The sequence below is a fragment of the Ursus americanus genome, chromosome 15 (assembly GCF_024610735.1).
Source record: "Ursus americanus isolate L20-20 chromosome 15, mUrsAme1.1.p, whole genome shotgun sequence".
NCBI classification, from domain to species: domain Eukaryota; kingdom Metazoa; phylum Chordata; class Mammalia; order Carnivora; family Ursidae; genus Ursus; species Ursus americanus.
Window position 1 is genome coordinate 40,338,950 of NC_142141.1, and position 17,469 is coordinate 40,356,418.

At 43.2% G+C, this 17,469-nt stretch overlaps 1 protein-coding gene across 4 annotated transcripts in view; it reads left to right on the top strand.

Annotated features, from left to right (window-relative positions):
* The window catches only part of MTMR12 (myotubularin related protein 12), a 65,610-nt gene that overhangs the window by 14,403 nt on the left and 33,738 nt on the right, over positions 1-17,469 (top strand). For all 4 annotated transcript variants that reach the window (XM_045787192.2, XM_045787193.2, XM_045787194.2 and 1 more), the window contains exons 2-5: positions 10,818-10,878; positions 13,426-13,568; positions 14,873-14,945; positions 15,904-16,034. In XM_045787192.2, the coding sequence (XP_045643148.1) occupies positions 10,818-10,878; positions 13,426-13,568; positions 14,873-14,945; positions 15,904-16,034 (408 nt within the window). The remainder of the gene's footprint in view (positions 1-10,817; positions 10,879-13,425; positions 13,569-14,872; positions 14,946-15,903; positions 16,035-17,469) is intronic.

Sequence of the window (17,469 nt, forward strand, 5' to 3'; positions counted from 1 at the left end):
GCAGTGTGTTGTGTTCTCTCCTGGATTCATGGTGCTGGGATACAGCAGGTGCATAAGAAGTGATGGGTCAGTCAATGAAAGACTATGTGAAAGGGTGGGAGGCAGTGTCCTGGAGAAGGATGTGGTCAGCAGGCAGAGGCAGGTTGTAATGAAGAATACAATTCTGGTCAGGCAAACTGAGGCTCAGGTCCCACTTCACCTAACCTTGGTCAGCCTCGTTTTCCTCATCTGTGAAATGAGACTACTGATAGCTGTTAACAGAGTTGTGAGGATGACATGAGGTGATGCAGTCTTTATACAATGTTTTGTCGGCTTCTGGTATTTATTGCACTGTTCGCCCAGTGTTCCAGTTACTACTTTTTATTTGTCTGAGGTTAGTGAGGGCAGAAGTCAATTCTTATTTCTCTTTTTACTCTTGGCATTTGGTATTTGGATGTTCGGGAGCTGTTTGTTGAAATGAATCGGTACATACTAGAGATGGGTCACCTTGCAGCTCTGAGTAACCAGGCACAGCCTGAGTGTTGACTCACGGGTTTCGCTTCTCAGGCTCATTGGAGCCCGGTGCTTTGGGCCACTCCTCAGAAATCTGGTTGAGAAGAGATCACAGTGACAACTTGTGAATGCCAGGCCAGCTGTGCAATACAGGTTCCGGGAGGTGTCTCCTCGGGCTGTAAGCTTGCTGAAGAATGGGTGGCAGTTCTCCATCTTGTTTGGCATAGATTGCCAGCATGGGAATGCTTCTGGCTCCGCGGGTGGGGGGGGGGGGGCGGATGGCTAGATGATGTGGGGGGGGGGCAGCTGCCGGTCCTGGGGATGGTTGATATTCACAGTGGGGACAGGAACAGATGCAGCTCCTTTTGATCTGTGGAGTGGAACGTGTGGAAACTGGAAGACTTGTTATTCATGCCCTTATCCTCTTTTTAAATTAAAACAAATAAAAAGAATAGCCAAAACATTGGGGTAACTGATGAAATAAGGAATTAACAACAAAAAAACCCAAAACTCCTGTCCTAGCACTGTGACAGAACTGTTCTCCATTTCTGCTCAGACACTGTGCTAATGAATTCAGGCCACTGGGATACCCTAGTTTTGAAAATGCGGACACGTGGAGACTGCTGGCAGCCGTCTGTGCATTTTTCTGTGCCATCGTGGCACAAAATGTCCACACTTGGAGCAGCAAGAGGTGCTGCACAAAGCATTTGGTCCATTTTTAACTGCCACATTTGTTGAAAATTTGCATCATTTTCAAATGAGTTGGTTCTCGAGAATCTTGCAGAGTTCAGGAAAAGTCTGTCAGTGTAACAGGGAGAACCAGTTTTGTGTGATTATTAAAGAACCATACTTTTCTACCTTTTTTTTCCCCCTACACATTGAACCAAGATAGTTAATTGGGGTCAGTAAGGACTCTTATCCCATATTTCATTGTTCCGGAAGTAAGATGGGCACCATTTGCTGGTTAGGCAGCTGGGTAGGGAGTGTCAGAGTTGAAGGATAGGGGGACCGAAGGAGTACAGGGTTAAGAGGAAGTCCAGGCCCCTCTCTGAAACCAGGTGGCAATTTACGAAAGCACAGAGGCAGCTGTCACTAGACATGAGTTGAGTTGGCTGTAGGCTCCTGGGATGACGCCAGCCTCATCCACGGCTGTTGCGCTCCTGCAGTTCTTACTGGACAGGGTTCACAATTTCTGGTCTTTCTGGATTAATGCCACATGCATGACAGTCTTGAATGGAATGCACTCTCTCTCCAGTACTTTACCATATGATTAGAGCATTTGGTGATGCCATCCAGAGTAACGGCCCAAGCCTAGATAGATATTATATCTTAAGCCTTATGTTTCTCTGGTCCCTGCTCAAGTGGTATTAAAACCTCTCACTACTTAGTTGTTACTAATTAAATTAGTCAAGGGAATCTTTTGAACATGTACCATGTGCAAGGTCTGTATTGGATTCTGGGAATATATGGTGAGCAAAAAAAACAGGCAAGGATGTGCCCTCAAAGAGTTTAGATTGGTGGGGAGATAGACTCAAATAATTACATAAACAAATGTGAAATTGCAACTATGACAAGGGCTAGGAGGGAGAGAGATATGTGGGGCTGTGAGAACCCGGTAACAGAAATAGCCCTTGTCCTGAGACCTGATGGATACTCAGAATTCACAGGTCAGAGAAAGAGAGGAGCGTTCTGTAGAAGGAGCATCCTGTGGAAACACTCAGGATGGGAAGGAGCCTGGCAGGTGTGGGAGGCTGAAAGAAGGCCAATGTGTCCAACATGCAGACTGAGGAAGAGAATGGTAGGAAACCAGACTGGACAAGTAGGTTGGGGCCAGACTGCACAGGACCTCATAGGCCACGTCAAGGCGCTGTCTTCATCCCGCCAATAATGCAAAGCAAACTGTGTGCTGAAAGGATCATTGCTGCTTTAGGGTGAAGAATGGATTAGAAAGTGGACAGATGCAGGTAGACCGGCTGGCAAGACCACCTCCAAGTGGGTGATGGTAGCTTGTACGAGGTGATGATGGTGGGGGTAAGAGGAACATGGATTCTAGAAAACACTGTTAGGTTGGCCTCTAGACTGCGTGCTCTTGAAGGCAAGCACAGAATTGTCCAGGCAGTACATAGCAGTATTCATTGTGGTTGGAGCCTTTCCTGGAATGTCATGAATCAGAAGATTCCCACTGAACCCTCAAGGATTTGTTGGGTTGACAAATCAGAGACTTCTGCCTCAGTGGACCCAGTGGAGTAAATCACAAAAGTAACTCAGCTGGTGTTGAAGAAGCCCCGGAGTTCTTCCCCATGCAGCCAGCCATTACTCCTGTGGAGTAGGTTTTAGTTTTTTTTTTCCCTTCAGCCTCCTTTTGCCTGTCTACAACACCCTTCTAGGTTTTCCCTGGGAACTTTCTGTGATTCTTGGTTTGACTTGGTTTCAGGTGGGTCTAGCAGATACATTCACTGATCATTTGTCCTGTTTTTCCTTCATTCCATGTAAGGGGTGGTATGGCATCCTCTAAGGACACAGACCAAGCCAGCTACCACGTTTGACTTCCACCTCCACATGTGCTCGGGTGTCTTCATCTGCAAAATGGAGATCATAGTGGGTATAATAACCCCACTTCAAAAGCTTGCTATAAAGATTAAATGAGTTAATAAGTATCAAACCCTTTAAACAATGCCTGACACATACAACTCAAGAAATATTTATCACCGGGTACCTGGATAGCTCAGTCGGCTAAGCTTTTGATTTTGGCTCAGGTCATGATCTCAGGGTTGTGAGATTAAGCCCTGCGCATGGAGCCTGCCTAAGATTCTCTCTCTCCTGCTCCCTCTGTCCCTCCCCCCACCAAAAAAATATATTTATCATTATTCACCTCTCAACCTCAGTAAGGGCCGGTCCTTTTAAGTACCCTCTTTGGCATTTACAGAGTGGACATTTGTGATTTCTGCAGTCCACAGGTGACCCCTGAGTCATGATTTAGTAATTCCATAGTGTTGATAGGGAAGAGATTGTATTTACTTATCCAATTGTAAAGATCAAGTTGGATAGCCTTTAATCACTCATCCAATAAATTTTCCCATGTAGACAACAGCTTATTCACACTCAGAATTCAGCATGATGAGGAAGGAGTAGGATGTACATGTGGGAATTTCATCCTGTCCTATAACCTACTTTAAGATCCATGGTCAGAGTCAGCCCCTCCAGATGTGGGTTGTGCCTGTACTCTTGTTGGTAACTGCTTTCCCCTCCTCCATTTGACTGTGTTCATTCTCCCAGAATCAACAAGCAACGGATGTTATAACTCTTTTCTCTTTCTCAGACACATTGAGATATTATCTCCATGTTTGTCAGTTCTTTGTTTTTCTGTGCAGTTCAGAAAGCTATTGTAGGGGCACCTGGGTGGTTCAGTTGGTTAGTGTGTGCCTTCGGCTCAGGTCACCATCCCAGGTCCTGATGGAGCTCTGTGGCGTTGGGCTCCCTGCTCAGTGTCTGCTTTTCCCTTTCCCTCTACCCTCCCCCCTCCCTTGTGCTCTCAATGTCTCTCTTGCTCAAGTAACTAAAATCTGTAACAACAACAACAACAAAAAAGCTATTGTAAAATACAGGAGTGAAGGAACAATAGGACATAGCCAGTGAGACTCCATTCTGTCTTTCCTGACTCCTCCCCACCACTCAAACAGCTTCCCAAATTAAAAGAAAAAATTAAGTTTTTTGTGGGGAGGGTTTTTAAGTTTATTTTTTTCTTTTTTAGTAATCTTTACACCCAGTTTGGAGTTAGGACCCATGACCCTGAGATCAAAAGTCACATGCTCCCTGACTGAGCCATCCAGGCGCCCCCGGGAGGGTTTTTTGGTTTTTTTAATGATTCTTTTTTATACACTGATTTATTGGAGTCCTTTAGGCTATTTCTCTTCTTAGTACTGTTGTCTGTTTTGGGAATGGGTATTTGATGGTAGTAATCATGGTACTTATTTTTTCTGAGTTTTTGTAAGAATTGAATCGTGTATAATTTATAATTATTTTCAAGTATTAACCAGAGAAGGGTAAGATATTAGTGATATTTGCCTACAGTGTGGCTCCTTAAATTCTGCTTAAGTGCCTATATAGGTTTTTATTCTCAATTTGTTACCAACTTTGAGCAATTGACTTTGAATAGATTCAGCTATGGAGAAAGCTTTACTTTTTGTACAGCATGCCTGAGCAGTCCCTTCCTCACATGTGGTGTCCTCTTAAGGAAGCCATTAATTTACTCTCTTGGTCTTGTAATGGGTTCAAAGTACTTTGTGTTGCAGAAGACAAGACACAAAATGACCATATCTAAGTCATTATGGGCTTCTAGAAAACAAATCCTACTAATAGAAAAATGCCATTTTCCTCTGCTTCAGATATTCCTGTATACTCTGTCTTAGGGAGTTAGTGCCAGCCTGGGACTCGTTAACTGCAGGAGTTTCTGATCCACAGTAAAGAATTGAGAGTAGATTCAATTTAGTTTAATGTGGGAAACAGGACTGAGAGAGAAGTAGAAATTTTTCTTGTATGAATCTTGAATAATTGTAACTCTTACATAGTATATTTGAATTCTTTGTTTACTCAGAGGAGAGGACAAGAGAATGAAAGAAATCAAGAAGTACAGATAACTGTTATGACCAACAATGATAAGTTCCATTTACTGAGCATGTGTGCCAGGCATTTACATACATTTTTCTTCAAGCCTTATATTAGGTAGTATTGTTTCCATTTACATAGGAGCAAATGAAAACTCAGGTGAAATGACATGCCCAAGGTCATGACTGTAGAGCAGAGCTGGATTTGAACTGTGGCCCCAAGTCTGTATTCTTTCTAATGTTAATGCATGCACTGAAAGAAGTTTGGAGAAACAAGGGGGAAAACAAAATTTATTTGTATTATGCTGTATTAAAAATAAAGCTTTCTGCTGTAAAAAAGGTAAATTTCATCCTAAGATGCACATAGATTCCCACCTAATATGTGGATGCAAATACATTTGCCCCCTCAGATTTTCTGTTTTAGTGGAGAAAACATGTGTATTAAATGTCCATTTGAGAGCACTAGAGCGACTTTCAGGAAATAAGATGTCTGTGGTATGTCTTTTTAGCACTTTGGTGTCAAATGTGATTGAAAGAAATTGTGTTTTGGAACGTTTAGGGATGTTGGCTCTTGGAATTTGCCCTTCTGGCTGGATGAAGTTAAACTGAGAATAACAACTTCAGTTTTTGACTCAAAGCCCTCATAAACAGTGAAGGGTTGATGTGAAGCATTTTGGCATTTGTAAGCATTCTGGCCTATGAGAGCTTCATTGTAGGATCACCCTCTGCACCCCCCCCCCCCCATTCTTTTCAAGGTCAACAGCTTTCTGGCAGGGCCCGTGTTCTGCCTTCCCTGAGGTGCCTTAGGTCTGTCACACTTTTGGGAAGATGAGCACCTTAAATGTGAACTTGGTAAGAAACTAGAGAATTTACTTTTTGAGAATGAGTGGAATGAAAACCAGGCTGCTTCTCAGCCTCTCAGCAGATTCTCAAGAGTGTTAGCTGACTTTAGCTTTCACATGCTTTTGTCCTGGATGTGGCAAATCCTTGTACAGTGAAGGACAGTTCTCTAAGGGAATTTTCCTAATTTGTCCTAATCAGTTTCATAATAGGAGACTGGTTTCCTGCTACAGGCAGTGGATATCGCAACTATTTTCCCTTTTGTAGTAGGAAACCAGAGACCATGTTTGTTAGAACTAATACTTAGCAGTGAAGAATGTGAGTTCTGGAGCTCGTCAGGGCTTGGGCTGTACCCTGGGTTAGTGACTTATTTCCTATAAAAGAAGAGTTTCCGAACCTCTTTAAACCTCAGTTTCTTCATCTTTAAAATGGAGATAATACCAGTGCTAGAGTAGTCATGTGATTGAGATACTAACGAAGAGCACTTACTTGGCACATAATAGCAGCTTAATAAATGTTAGTGGCTATTCCTATCATTATAGCGAAAGCGTGCAGTTGGAGTGAAAGCTGAGCCTGACAGACTGTGGAGGGCTTTGATCGCCGTGCACAGACTTGGACACGTGTGCTTACTGCTCAGAAATCCTTTTGTTTTCATGATTTTCAACAGTGTTCAAAGTAGATGAGGTTGCCCTACAACCTGTGTTGTGGATGAATAAAGTCTTGTTTTAATTCTTTAGTGGCGTTTGAGGCAGGGGCTCACCGGCATTTGATCATTTTTCTTGGATGCTGGCTTTTCAGCCGCAGTGTGATCTTACTGTGTTTTTCTGACCTGTACTTTCGCAGACCCAGTGCTGAGGGCAGTCTGAGGAATAGCGGCAGTTTTTGGAGAAAGTTGAGCCCTGCAAGGAATCTCGGTGGCGTTTCTGTCATGCCTCTCCAATGTTGAAATTCCCACATGCTTCATAAAATATGTGGCTTCTCAGTGACTTAGCTAGCTGCTTTGTGTGTTTTCCCTTCTCTCTGTCAGATCAGTTATTGGTCAGCAACGGGTTGTTACCATTGTTACCATCCAAATGTATTTAACATTATTCTAGGGAAGAAGAGGAGTCAGTATGTTTAAAATGAAAAATGTGTACTAAGCTTTTGCGGCATTTGACAAAGAAGATGGTGAGTGGGAAAAGGTCTCCAGCCTTTTCCTTTTTTCTTTCAGGAAATGTTCTGGAAGATTAATATTCATCCCTCTGAGAATTCAGTTGCTTGTTGTGACAGTGTTCGGGAATGGAGAGAGTGGGGCTATAGGAGGAGCCTTTCCTTTCTGTTTCTAGTGAGGGAAAGCCAGCAGGAACCCTGCCTCCTTTCGGGACACACATGCTCAGGCTCACATCACTGTCGTGATTTTGACCTTGCACAGGTCTCTGGCGCATTATCTCGCAAGGCAGGCAGTATAGCTCTTAATTCCATTCTTTTAGATGGGGACGCTGAGGCCAGGACACTTGCCCAAGATCTTTGTAGGCTAGAACCCCACATAGGGTTCCTGATTTAGTCCTGTGCTTTTTCATGAAAGACCTGTATCAGAGATTGTAAATGCTATGTGCTTAATTCACTGCCCTGTTTAAAGTCCTACATGGGCTCCCCACTACTTACTCATGGACTAAAGGCCAAACTCCTTAAAATGGCCTGAAGCCCACCACACACCCCTTCGACTTTCTCACGTCTTACAGAATTACTTGCTTCTGTGTCTTTTCACCTCCTCTCTCTGCTTGACCGTCCCTTGAACTTCTGTACATTCCTTAAGGAGCCACTTGATGAGAAGCGTTGAGGGCAGTCAAAGAAGCACTAGAAGCACTTGTTTGGATAGTCTCCCCTCTCTCCACTCCTCCCTCTTTTGGGGAGTTAGGCCCCCTCTTTTGTGCTCCTGGAGTCCCACCTCAATATCCTTATTTATAGCATCCATCCTGTTGTATTAGGGTTGTCCACGAATGTTGGTGTTGTCTGCTCCCCCTGGACTGCAGACTCCTGTTTACCCAGCGCTTGGTAGGATTCGTTTAAATTACCTTTGTGTCTTATTAAATCTCTTCTTTCTTCCCATGAACAAACCTCAATTACCTTTAGAAGCCTAGCATCCTCTGCTTAAAATATATATGTGTGTGTGTGTATGAATGTATATGTATATACAAATACGTATATGACTTAGTTTAGAAGTGACAAGGCTAATCAGCTGACTGATGGCAAACTCTTATGAGGCTTTATGATTTGGAGGCTTCATATATCCTCACTCTATCTAAAACCCACACACTGAGGCAGTAGATGCTAGTTTTGGCATTTGACTCTTTGCTGCTAGTCTTACTTGTGAGGTGGCAGCTTGACATGGGTCCTAATCCTATAGCCCTGGATATATTGTACATTGACATGTTGCAATACGTGATTCTAGTCATTTATGGTTTCTACATTGTTAATGCAATTGACCTAAGTCAGTAATTCCCTTGATGACAATCAGAAACCACTGTAACTAATGTAGGTGAACAAGAGGATTTATTGTAAGGATACAGGTGTGATTCACAGAACTGTGGGCCAAAGGTGTGGCTGGGCCTCAGTAAAGCCTGGGAAACTGTGAGAGTGCAGGCCATGGTTGTTTTTATGTCTGGGGGAGGGGGGCTATTGTCTCCACATAACCTTTTCATGGTTCTCGTTCTCTGCAGAACAGCTTTTTTGCTTTACCGTATTTGTTACCAAATTTACAAAGTTACAGTTTAAGTAGTCTAAGAGCCAGCTTGGTTAACTTCTTTTAGACCTTCAGCCAAATTAATTTGGGACATAAAATGATTAGCTCTTCAAGGGACCACTGTTCGTTTCCCAGGCATTTGATGGTGAGGTGGTGGTTCACTCCAGGAACTTGGGGGAGCAGAGACTAGTTGTCTGGGGAAAGTGAGTTTTCGGTAGGACAGAATCCTAAAAGCTGTCTCCTGATTGTTTTGTTTATAGAATGTAAAGAAAGAATTTCACTAACCATTTCAAGAATTGATGTAGGTAGTTTTAAGTAGTATAAATTCTTTATCATTAGAAGATGCTACTTCTGCAGACATAATAGTAGGGCTAGTCCTCTTCAAACTGGCTGCAGTGTTTGACCTGAATTCTAAGCACTAGTCAGGATGATCACTAGTTTTCTAACAGCTGATTGAATTTAATGAATAGTTTTGCTATCTCCTTGGAGAATGATGACAGACCTGTCAAAAATAATTGTGCTTTAATTTAGTTCCATGCCAAAGGCAAACGATGAAAGCTCCATGAGAATTTCTAAATTACCACAACACTCATAGCATTTCTATATGCAAGATGCACTTTCTAGAGCAATGCATCAGAATCATCTGGGGAGCTTTTTGCAAAACCAAAAGCCCAGCTGGATCCCCAGCACTCAGATTCCTTACACTTGAGGTGAGGCATGAGCACCTGCAGAGGTAACAAGATCCCCAGATGATGTGACACTCCCCAAGTCTAAGAAGCACTGCCTCTTCAGAAGGACTTGATTTATTGGCATCTTTTGGGATGTAAACTGTAACCATCTCTAAGGTACATCATGCTGAAAATGGGTTCTCTGAGGGGTGCCTGGGTGACTCAGTCAGTTAAGTGCCTGACTTTGGCTCAGGTCATGCATGGTCTCAGGGTCCTGGGATTGAACCCCCCCCCCCTCGTGGGGCTCCTCCACACTCAGTGGGGAGTCTGCTTGTCCCTCTGCCCCTCCCCCTGCTTGTGCTCACACTCTATCTCAAATATAAATATTTTTTAAAAAATGGGTTCTCTGAAACAGCTATGATTTTCTTCTTCAACTTCAAGCTTTCAGTAGTCAGTGTTTCAGTCTGAATTCACAACTTGAGGAAATTCCTACCACCTAGAACCTCATGCCAAAGAACAAAACAAAATAAATTCTGATTTTATTTGTTAACAAAGCTGGTTGTGCCGTGTAGAATTTTCCATAGTGAAGATTTGACTGGCTGTATCCCCATGGTGTTATTTAACATGTTTCTCTGTCCCAATGTTTGTTATAAATTGGTAGATTGATACAGAAACCCAGGCCGAGTGAGGGTAGATACTTTGGCAAGACTACTTAATAGATGGTGTGGTATATTGCCTTAGGAGGCCCACCAGGCCTCTCCTTTTGTTATGTTAACACCCATTTATGACCTTTGCTTTGTTCCACTTGTTCTTTAAGGATTGCTAAGTATCTTTGAATACCCAAAAAACAGTGAACCCAACATGAAGGATTAGAAGATCTTTTCATTGAGAAACAGTGACAGAGAACCTGGCCTTGATTCCTTATTAGAAGTGATTGTGTCCCATTGCACTGCCTTGGGGTTTTAGGTTATTTGGAATGTTTTCCCATCTGTCTTTAGTGCATCTTGGTATGCTACAGAGTAGATGGATTGGTATTGACTTGACACATTCCTATTTTCCTGTTCTTACCTTCATGCCCTTTACATATGTCTGTTTTCTCTCAAGAACACATAATCATCTTTTGTTTTAGATCCTTGGTTCTCACTGGAGGGAGAGGGGAGTTGTGCTGCGGTATGTCTCCCATTCTCTGTGTTGGAGCTACCTTACTTTCTATGTAACATTTGTTCTTTTAGATAGGGAGTGCCCATCCCTGCCCCTCCACTGGGGACAACTAATAGTTGTCAATCCTAAATAGTTCAGTACATTGAACTAATTTGCTGGAATTTCCTGTCTTCCTTTAGTTAAAAATACATTTTTAAAAAGTAGCTTGTCAAATAAAAAACTCCTGAGGTTATATGATGTTTTAGTGTGTATTCTGAAAGCATGACTTTATGTTATTCATTTTAAGCCCTTAAACAAAGAAAAATATTACCATTTATTCTTCTCTTTTAGGAAATTCACACAAATGAGAAGGAAGTAACAGAGAAGGAAGTAACTCTTCACTTGTTGCCAGGTAACGGTCATGTTAGCTTCAGACCTTATGTGCAACTCAGAGCCAGTGATAAATTATGTCATCCCTAGTATTGCTATATATAAACTCCTTTGTTTTCATCCAGAAAGCATATAATAGGGATGAGTTGGACAAAAATATCAAGGTCTTTAGTTCAGTCACTACATACTTAGGTCTGAGTATTATAACATCTGCCAAGAATTTTTCTTGTTTTCCCCTCCACCCAAGCTGATGAAAATAAGCCTGAGAAATTCACCTCCTTCACAAGCAAATTAGGCCTTTTTTGGGTCTCTATACTTGGATGCATCTAGTATTCTAGTCCCCACTCAGGAAAATGCTGGTCCCCCACAGAGCCTTACATTCCACACACTCCTCCTGCTGCCCAGGTCCAGCTGCCCTGGACTAGCACAGCTGCCTAGGCCTCCCCAGGCAAGCGTCAGCTGGCCTCACCTGTGGTCTCTGCGTCTGCATCTGAGTGTAAGAGCCAGGCAGTCTTGGGGTTTACTGACCCTAGTTGCTGCCAGGGCTTTGCTCTGAGGTCATCACTGAGAGTCTGAATTGGTTGGATATTTTTGAGATGGCAGAGAGACTCTATACCTGAAGTTAAGCTTTAATCATTCCTGAATTCAGAGACAGAAACTACTTGGTGGTTGTATCCCCTTCCATGTGTGGGGCTGCCCTGGGGGCTGTACATTCGGTTCTTCTTCCATTTTTTCTAATCCCAATAGCTTTTTTTCATAAGAGTTTTTAGGTGTATTTCCCCAAAGCAATAGAGGCCTCATTCTGGTACTACTGTTTATTGAGAGGATATGAATATGCACAAATTTCTGACTGAACTACCTTATTTGGTAAATATATTAGGATCCTGAAACTTGAAAAAAAATATATCTATTTTTGTTTTGTTTTGTTTTTTGTTTTGTTTTGTTTTTTATCAATAATGGCCTAAACCTTAATGCACATACCATGTTGTCCTTCCTTTTCTTGGGTCACAGATCCTGATACTTTCATTTTTAGCTTAGTGTTACGCACATTCTCTCATCCTCTGGATTACCTGTGGTCTCTTCTAGGTGTGCTGCCTCCATTTCCCAGACTAGACCATGATTTTTTCCAGCTCCCACCTCCCATGATTTGAGACTGTCTCTGCACACGCAAGCTGATAGTGATGGCGTGCCGACTTGCAGAGCCGCCTGGGATGTTGTATTAGCCACTGCCTGCCAGTGTCTAGTCTCCAGCACACGGCCATGGCCTGACCTGGCTTGCCTGGTCTTGGGGAGACACTATTAAAAGCGGTTTCATGCTAAGAGTTGAAAGCACAGGAAGCCTTATTTTCAAATCTTCCACCTTGAACTAGTTGAAGCACCTTTTCTGAACTATCTTAAACCCTAACGAGGCCCCGATTCATTGTTTTCTTCGAGCTCTGTGGTCCCTCTAGAGGCTGACCTAGTCACTGAGCCACCTTCCTGTATTTCCTTAGTAATTAACCCCGTGGGAGGTGGAAAAATACACAATAATATGCATCCCTTGATAGCCTCAGTGTCTGAAACTCTTCTTTATTTTCATGTTGAAAGTTAGATCAAGTGAATTTTGAGCCAAAAAGTACATTCAGAGACACTGAAGATAATATCCAGAGGGAGAGTCTAAGGGGAGATGGTTGTCTGTTGAAAAGGAAGAAAATTCCTTTTCTTTTTTGTTACAAAATATTTGCACTTGATTTTTTATATCTTCCATCTCCTCCTTTTTCTGCTCTTATCCAGACGCCCAGCCCTCATAAATTCTGCTTCTAGGCAGCAGCGAGCGCTTACCTATCCCGAAATCCTAATCTTCTTGACTGTGAAGTCCTCTCTATCTCCAGGAAATACAGCTGCTCGAGCAGGCTGGGCGCCTGCAGATGGAGCAGGAAAGGTGACACACTGAGAGGAAATACCCTCAACTAAGAAAGAGAGGAAACCGTTTTTTTCCTACAAACCTCTGACCTCTCTTTTCCTCCCATACGCGTCTGTGGAGCCAGAATGCATGTGGTCATGCTGCACCTCTGTGTCTGAGGCAGCTGCCTGCAAGCTCTGTGGCCGGGGAGGCACCCCGCTTTTTCTCGGCGGGTCCAGAGTGAGAGATGATGGCCCACTCTCCCCACAAAGCGGGCCTGAGCTCGGTGTTCTAGAGTCTCACTAATTTCACCCATTTAGGATATTACTTCTGGGGAATGCGTGCTTGGGCCCAAGTAATAGGAACACTGATATCTGTGCTTGCAAGTGTAGCTGAGATCATTTCCACATATTGGACGCTTTCCTTATTCACAGCGAGAAGATAGGGAAGTGCCCTGTGTGAAGGTATATCTGAGCCATTTTGGTTTCCCCTACCCGGTCCCCACGCTGCTTCATCTTCGTGCGTCAGGTTTGCAGTTCCTGCTGTGCTGGGAAGTGTAGAGTTCTGAAGGGCTGCAGTGTATCATGTGTTTGTCTTTCCTGGGACTAGAGCTGGGGAAGCTTTTACTGTTTGCAAATTGTACGTTCCCTGAGGACTCTCAAGAGGACTTGTTTTGGTTTCGATCAGGTGAACAGCTGCTCTGTGAAGCCAGCACAGTGCTGAAGTATGTCCAGGAAGATTCCTGTCAGCGTGGGATCTATGGAAAACTTGTCTGCACAGACTTTAAGATTGCTTTCTTGGGCGATGACGAATCTGCATTGGATAATGATGTATGTATGAGCTGCATTTGGCTGAGTTTGAGGGGAGCAGTGCAATTGTGGCCCCATTGTCTTTTTTCCCAGCTCCTCAATGACTCTGCTCCCCTCCCCCTCCCCGCCAGCACACATTAAACACAAAAGGCAGAAGTCCTCACCACTAGATTGCTCTCTATCCTCTGGGATCTCTTTTCAGTGGTGGGACTATTCCCACCTCAAGTGCCTCAAGTCACGCCAACTTGTTCTTATTTTCTTTGGTATTTCAGCACAGTATGTATCACTCATTGGAATCACATCTCCCCAAATATACTAGTTCCCCATGTTTTCTGTATACTGAGCTGTCCCTCAAATTCAGGAACTGAGTTTGGTTATGAAACTGATGCTGAATGCAGCACTTGAATTTGGTGCTTTGTCCTGAGTCGCAGTGTCCTTGTAAGACTTGTCCCTACTTATGGAGAATGGGCTAGTGGAGTGAGGGAGAGGACTGCCTACACTACTTGGGGAGCGCTGTATGTTGATGCAAACCCAGCTGTCCCGGCCCACCCTTGCTGCCGTGGAGTGTGGTCTTCTGTGCTGCCGTCTGCTCTAGTGGCTTGGCTCCTCGTCCTGTCTAAATACAGACAGCGTTCACAGAAACTTGAATCTTCCAGTGTTTTCTTCCTAAACCTGGCTTCATGGAGCTGTCACTCACCAGTTTGCATTTGTGTAGAGAAATCCGAACCTCTCCAAGTGATTGTGGCATGGCCGGTTTGCCTGGGAGCAGCCCAGGAACGGCATGTCGGCATGTCGTGCTTGGGTTTGAAAAATAAAGTGCTTACCAGCTTTCCTTGCACACGTCATCATCCCTTTCCTAGAGAATGTGGCTGGCTCCATTTCCCTGTTTGTTTTTTGGAGTGTACACTCAATTTTCCCCACAGTTTTATTGAGATATAATTAACATAGCATAGTACTATTTTAAGGAGTATAACATAATGATTTGATACATGTAGGTATTGCATAATGATTACCAGAATAAGTTTAGTTAACCTCTCTTATCTCATATAGTTACAAATTTGTTTTCCTTGTGATGAGGAGATCTTTCTTAGCAACTTTCAAATGTATGATACAGTTTTATTAACTATAATCGCCAGGCTCTACATTACATCCCATGATTTGTTTATCATAACCAGAAGTTTGTCTCTTTTGACAACCATCACCCATTTCTTCCACCCCCTCTCTAATTTCCTAATGTGCAATTGGAAAATGGTGATTTGCTCTGCCTATAAATGTATAATAGGGCATAGAAAGAAGTCACAGTTGTTTCCTTTTGAATCTTTTAGGAAACCCAATTTAAGAATAAGGTTATAGGAGAAAATGACATCACACTCCACTGCGTTGATCAGATTTATGGAGGTAGGTATCTTTTCCACTGGGGTGATGCCAGCCTTTGAAAGTATAGTTGATGGGGCGCCTGGGTGGCACAGCGGTTAAGCATCTGCCTTCGGCTCAGGGCATGATCCCAGCGTTATGGGATCGAGCCCCACATCAGGCTTCTCTGCTATGAGCCTGTTTCTTCCTCTCCCACTCCCCCTGCTTGTGTTCCCTCTCTCCCTGGCTGTCTCTATCTCTGTCGAATGAATAAATAAAAAAAAATAAAAAAAAATAAAAGAAAGTATAGTTGATAATAATATTTCTATGGTCTTTTACAGTTTACTAAAATTTCTTTACATATTTACTTTGTTTAAATCAGTTTTATGGGTGAGAAAATTGAGATGTAAAGTGGCTTATTTGAGGCCACTTAGCTGGCAGAGCTTGCATTTGAATTTGGAACATTATTGGCTAGATCATACTTGTGGCTGTCCGTGTTAGGTGTGTAGGTTTTACTCTAGAGACTAATCTGATAAAGGTTTGTTGCACTGCACTCTGAGTCTTTTCTGCTAAGGGTCAAGCCTCTCTCTGCTTCACTTCTATATTTTTGCAGTAAGGGCTTTTTCAGAAATTCAGTAGCCTTTTACGATGATCCGAACACCAGTAGGTGCTGTGCAGTCCAAATTCTGGGGCGGGGGGGGACATGTCAGGAGGGGCCCCTGGCCATAAACCCAGGACTTGACTGTCTTGACAGCATGTCCCTAGTGACCCCCTTCCGTCTTTTGTAATCTTAGCTTCTGGAGTCAATCCATTTTGAGCTTGTCCAGAGGAATGAAGAACGCTGCCGGTTGTCAGAGAGCCAGGGCCCCTGCTGACAGTTACTTCGAAGATAGCACCTTTCCTCTCACTTTTGAGAGGTGTGAATAGTCTACCTTGTTTCCTCAGCTTTAACTTTTTGCCTTATAACATGATTTCCCTTCTTGATTTCATCATCGATGTGTAGTGTTTGATGAGAAAAAGAAACCTCTCTTTGGACAACTGAAGAAATACCCTGAGAAACTCATCATCCACTGCAAAGACCTGCGAGTGTTCCACTTTGGTCTGCGGTACACAAAAGAAGAGGAAGTCAAAAGGGTAACTAGTTGCATGTATATGTAGGTTTTCTTTCCCATCAGGTGTCACCACTAACTCTTACTTTTTGCTTATATTGCACAAAGGTGGAGGGGGAGCATTTCACTCTGTAAAGTTGAAATTGGTTTATAATCACACGCTTTGATTAGAATTGAGAGAGAATTTGGTGAAGTGTGCCTGTGTATTATGTTGGCACATGCTACGTTTAATCCTAGAGTTCGTAATGGCTTTATTTCTGGAGCCTCTAAAGAGTGGGAGGTGATAAATCAGGGTCAGGAGGCAGCTCCTTCTCCCACATCTGACAGGCTTTCGAAAAAATAGTAGCAGAGACTCCCAGCTCCTGGCATGGAGGAGTTCATACGTGGAAGTATGTGGGAGGGGGAAGAGGTACGTGGGGCAGACCGGTAAAGCCGAGTTACCAAATGAGGCCTATGATTTCGGATACTAAGGAAACTTAATCTGGTTGCTGCAGCAAATCGAAATATATAACTGGATGAACTGGTTACAGTGGTCACTGTAACTTCTACGATTTATCTTACTGAGTTATTAAAGGTCTCAAACTTGCCACTGTTGTGGTAAATCCGTCAGGGGAAATGTGGAGAGAGGCCAGCTCACCTGTTGTTTTGGCTACAGTTGAGTTATACACAGTTACAGGTAACTCCTTGGTTTTCTTTTAGGGAGTGTGGTAGTTCAGTTAGAATAATAAACATGACTCCGGTATCTATTCTGAGCAGGAAAAGAGTGGTGTATGTAGGGAAAGTCCCTGAGAAGCCAGAAACTTCATTTTGAACGATGATTTTAGTTATCTGTCCAAACATACTTTTGATTGAAACTTCAAGCAGAAAGCACAATGGATTGATTTCTTTTTCTAATCTTCTAGAAGAAGGTCTTAAAGGCCACAAGTGGATCAGAATAGCTAAGTGTCTTGGTTATTATCTGATATTAGCCCTATGTCTCTGACGTGTAAGATTTTTAGAGTATCTGAATATGGCACTTAAGTTTTTATAGCACCTTGTTTTAGAGGAATGAGACTATGTTTTAAAAATTTCCATAGAAATTGGGGGCACCAGGTTGACTCGATTGGGCACCCGACTCTTCACTTTGGCTCAGGTCATAATCTCAGGGTGGTGAGATCAAGCCCCATGTTGCGCTCCACAGTGAGTCTGCTTAAGACTCTCTCTCCCTCTCTCCTTCCTCCCACCCCCCCAACCCCCCCCACAGGCATGTGCTCTTATTCTCTCAAATGAATGGATAAATTTAAAAAAAAATTTTTTTTTTAATTTTCCTAGAAATTCAGGGACGTGAGGGTGGTTAGTCAGTTGAGCATCCAACTCTTGGTTTCATGTCATGGTCTCAGGGTCATGGGATCAAGCCCTGCCTCGGGGTCTGTGCTTGGTGCAGAGTCTGTTTGGGATTCTTTCCCCTCCGCTCCTTTTCC